Genomic DNA, 4,965 nt, shown 5'->3' on the forward strand with positions numbered 1-4,965 from the left:
TAAAATTAAAAAAAAAAAAAAAAAGTGAGGAATACAGAGACAAAGATCAGAAGGGAGAAAATAGTGCATAAATAAAGAAATAATATATCCCGGCAATGGAATTCTTTAATTTCCCATGATCCTAGAAACCTGCAGGAGTCAGAACCAACAATCACAGTGACAGAAAACTGCAGGAAATCTGAGCATCCCTCTCGCTCATGCTTCTCACAGGGAAGGTTTCTGAGCACTGCCCAGCAGGAGTCAGGAAATACCAGTGAATGCATATCATTGAACATCAGGTGGGGAGGCTGAAGGAAGAGGGGTGAGGAAATAAAGGAGAATGAAGATGAGTAGAAGAGAAAGGAGAAAAAAATTGAATTGTGAAGAAGGATCACAAAATAAAGACTGGAAAGCCTGCAATGCTCCTCTGTGACCACACATAAGCCTTTGATTCCTGTGCTGGTAACGTTGCTGTCTCGCGGACGGACTGCCCTTTGCAGAGCATGGTATGAAAGTGCTCCCCTCACAGCACCCAACCTGCAACACTCCTTCACTCTCTGCCTGAGCAGAGGCTGGAAAATCTCTGTTTCTGCCTTGCTGAACTCAAAAAGCAGCTTCTCTGCACTGAGGAAGCACTGGCATGTTTTGAGAATACCCTTTAAAAGCAGACAGTATTAAAACCATACAGAAGCATGAAGGAATTGCTTTCATCTTGGCACTAATTGCTCAGCCATGTAGCAGAAGAGGATGGGCGGTGTTCATTCGTGAATGGAAAAGGAAGGGGAAATTGGACAGAAAAAAGGAAGGAGGAAAGAGAAGGGGAGAGTGAAATAACACAAATAAGAAAGCAAAGGAGAGTTAAAAGGAAAAACATAACTAAAGGAAAGGGGGAAAATGGGAATTAAGGAGGAAAAGTAGTGCTTTCAAGAACAAAAAAAACCAGAAGTTGAGGGAATCCTCCAGGAGATGGACTTGCACAACTGCAACTAAAGCAGCACTATTACACTTTAACTTCCGTATTTCAGGAGGCCACAGTCTCACACAGAGACAAAAATACACTGAAAACTGTGTCTCCTTCAACTCACACACTTACCTGTGTCAGACACTGCAATACACATACACTGATATTGCAACTCTGACTGTGCATAGAGTCATGCAATTCCCCTTCCATGTGTGGAAGTGCACAGAAAATGCATATTCAAAATTAAAAGTTCTATTTTAGTAGATGCCAAAGGTCAGTACTTGGAAGACGCAAGCAAATCCCAGTAGTTTTACATGATAAACTAGTCAGACAACAAGGAGCAAAACTGTATCACACTGACTGGATTACAGAAAAACATTGTGATTTCCTTTTGCTCAATACCCAGAGCAGATCTGTGGCTTACATCCTCAGTGTAATTCACAAACCAGCAGCAAGTAGACAGTTGCAAGTTCCCACTTGCGAGCTCCGCTCCAGTGCTCTGACTGTTGATGAAAAGAAATACTCACCATGCTAACCATATCCAAACTCAGGGGAACATCATGTGAGAGTTGTTTAACTGCTTTGTCATCTTTGACCTCCGAGTAAAAGACCTTGGGAAGAAGATACAGTCAAGCCCGTTACAGCAATAATGCAATGCTTCAGAATGACTTAAAAACAAGTGCATTGTTATCACATTGTAGACAGCATTTGAGCCTATGAACCCCTACCTTTTCAAAAGCATGAAAAGCTAGCGCCCTTTAACATTCCCTTCATATTTGCTAGAAGTTGTCAGTATGACCGAAGGACACCATCTTACAGTGTATACGCTGAACTGAGGTGAAACACAGCCTAGCTTTCAGGGCAGACATGAACTGACAACTTTAATTGGGCATCATTTGGCCATGGTCAGCTTGCACAGCTGAAGATCTGTGGGACTGGTCTGCACAAGTTAGGCATTTTACTTCATATAAGGAAGATATTGACATTACGTGATTATGTCATTATAAAAACTGCTGTATCATAAACGTCTCTCCATGCCTGTTGCCATGTACTGGAGACTAGTGAGCCAGGAAGAGTCTGATTTCCCGTGCACAGAGACCCTGAGATGACAGAAGGTCAAAAGCTAACATGAAGTGAAGATGGTTTGAGTATAGCACTATCAATGCTGTTTGTCACTGGTTTTACCATCATGCCACACAGGAGCTCAAGGCTTAAAAATTAACTGGGACTTGGATCATTCAGTAACTTGTACTGAATGAACAGTGAAAACTATTTATGATTTGTGACTATAAAGTATTGCAACTGTTTGAAAAATATCATGACCTATAGAAGAGCCACTTACTCACTGCACCCCTGTTTTCACACAGAGGAATGGACCCAACTACACACAGAGCCCAGCTGAGGCAGGTTCTGGCCACAGCAAGCGCTGCTCGGTATCCTAGACGACAAGCACTTTCATAACAATAAAACCAACCCTGCAGCTGGGCTGCATTAGTGTCATTTACAAGACCATGGGATGAAGGGGCATGCGTACCAGAAATACCTATTTCAGGGAATTTTCTCACTCTTTTAGTGTACATTAATAATAAAGGTAGTCCGAAGTTTTCTATTTTCCACCTTTTTACACAAAACTCTCTTTTTTTTTTTTTTTCTGGAAATTTCAAATCCTTCCACAGAAAATACTAACAAAACCAACTGCTATTTGTCTTTTGTTAAGGGGAAACCAACCAATTCTAGTCAGTATCTTTGGTCCCAATTCCCCAGTGAATAACTTCCATTTTGGGACTGAGTTTCATTGCTATGGCATACCTGTTAAAGGAATACCTAATAAACATGAATAAACATCAGATTAGTGCTCATTGTTTTTCTGCTTGCACACTGTACCCAGTTTAGGCTAGCCACTCTGCTTTGCCCAACAGGCAGAAGGTAATGTGGCAGAGGCCTGGGGGGGGGTCAGAGCCTCCCCTTCAAAAATTGCTGGGTAAAACAGGAAAATCACGTGACTTCTTCAAGGGATATTCACCACAGAGGTAGGAGGGAATTAAAAAAAGTCTCTTTTGATATTTAACGCTGTGGCTGGGCTCCCAGGAATGCTATGCAGTACAGTATCTATCAGGGGAAGATATACCACGAAACTCTCCTTCCCCTGTACCTGCTGCCACTCTGGCAAGGTATAGAAGTGTAGTTTGGCAAAGCTATTCCTGCTAAAGCAATCCTCAGGCTGGAAGTACAAGTCAGAGGATCTGAACAGCCCTGAAATCACCATGGATCTCCTTTCACTTGCACAGTGTAATATCGACCTGCTCTGCTCTACTTTACTGTTTTATCAGCTGCAGAGAGCACCAAGATCCTTGCATGAAAACCACAACAGAAAAGCAATCTGTATCTACTACAAGCCCTTGGCATCCAACCCAAATTCCCATCATAGCCTGCTTCTGAAACATGAACGGCTTGTTTCTTAAAGTTACAGCTCGATCCGTTCAAGCCCACTGTTCCCAGACCACATTTTGGGCAATGGCACGATTTGTTACGAGAGCGGGCTCTCCTGCTTGCTTCGCCGTGCCAGGTGCGTCGTCTGAGGCCATGTAGGGTACTGCAATCCTCTACTAGCAGCACAGAGGATCACTTACCGTATATCCCGTGATAGTGCTCGCATGCTGCTTTGGCATCCTCCATTGCACACTGAACGCTGTGCAGTTCAGTGAATCCAGCAGTATATCGAGAGGAGGTGCCAGTCTATCTGCTCAAAGCAAAATGACATTGTGTAAGAAGACATAGGACATAAAACCTCTCCTTTAGCCACCTGGCAGGTATGGCTTTGAAGAAGAATAGATGTGTGCTGCCTTCATTCCAAATTGTCAAACATAGTCCACTACATAGATTTGACTTGGGTGCATCTCTTCTATCTCCACCTCTGCCCTCCAAGGCAGCTGTGGGATACCAGGAGAGAGAGGGTGAAGGGGGACGTCCCCTCTCTCAGTGCCAAGGAACTGTTGATCAGCTCAGGACACCTCATGCACACCTTCAGCCTCCCCCTCACCCCCTCCCTGCAGGCTTCACATCCAACAGCAACACCCTGGTGTGAGGAAAACCCAAAACATGCCTCTTCTTCAGCCCTTTGCTGCTTTGGCACAGGCCAAGAGACCCCCTTCATGGGCCACCAAGAGGTCTCCTGATCACCACCAGCCTCTGCAACCACAATTCCTTCATGACAGCTGTGGATGGGAAGGGCAATGATTTAAGTAAGAAGCAAGTTTAGCCTGATGAGAAGAGCTCAAAGGGGCAGGACCGCCTGCCCCTCTCCACATGCAGGTTACGGTGATGGGATCTCTTGCCGTCATGCTTTTGGTGCTGCCACAATCAACCCCATCTCTCACCAGCTGCAGTGGGAGGAGGGCATTTTTATACAGCTATACTGGTCTCACACTACCTATCTGTCTCCTTCTCTTCCCATGGTACAGGTTGGCATTTCAGCACAATGGCTAATTCAACTACTGCAAAAAAAAAGGCTGGAGAACAAGGAAACCCTGAGCTCCACGCCTCTAGTAACATGTTAGCAACTGCATTTACTGTCTGAGAAAGGGCCGGTGGAGGAGTGTGTCTGCTCTGTAACCCGAGCAAGATTTTTAACACAACTTTCCCAAACCACCATCGTCCATGCTTTTGAAACCAAACCCACCTAACAAACAACTGTAATAGAGAACTGATTCAGACACTTTAACAACAACTTCATTTTTTTCAAGGTGACGGTTTTACTGTACTTAGTTTTTTGCATGCTCTTACCTATGAAAATTTTAAGTAAAGGCTAAGGAAACCCTTTTTTTTTTCCTTTTTTTCCACTAGCTCTGACAAAATATCAAGTGAAAACAAGTTACTGTAAAGGTCATTTTTAGATGTGAAGCAAGCCTACATCAGATTTACACTTGTCACTTCCACCAACATATTTGATTTGAAGCTAAATACAAAACTTAACAGCTTGCAAACTCTGCACAGTATCGATCAGCATCAATACCTGAGTAGTTAAA

At 43.7% G+C, this 4,965-nt stretch overlaps 1 protein-coding gene across 1 annotated transcript in view; it reads right to left on the reverse strand.

Annotated features, from left to right (window-relative positions):
- The window catches only part of EGFLAM (EGF like, fibronectin type III and laminin G domains), a 59,041-nt gene extending 55,365 nt beyond the window's left edge, over positions 1-3,676 (reverse strand). Inside the window, exons 1-2 of the mRNA XM_019473642.1 lie at positions 3,571-3,676; positions 1,468-1,551 (exon numbers count right to left, since the gene is read on the reverse strand). Coding sequence (XP_019329187.1) covers positions 1,468-1,551; positions 3,571-3,609 — 123 coding nt within the window. The 5' untranslated portion in view covers positions 3,610-3,676. The remainder of the gene's footprint in view (positions 1-1,467; positions 1,552-3,570) is intronic.
- Between the last annotated feature and the right edge of the window lie 1,289 nt (positions 3,677-4,965).

The sequence above is a fragment of the Aptenodytes forsteri genome, unplaced genomic scaffold, assembly GCF_000699145.1.
Source record: "Aptenodytes forsteri isolate BGI_AS27 unplaced genomic scaffold, ASM69914v1 Scaffold120, whole genome shotgun sequence".
NCBI lineage: Eukaryota > Metazoa > Chordata > Aves > Sphenisciformes > Spheniscidae > Aptenodytes > Aptenodytes forsteri.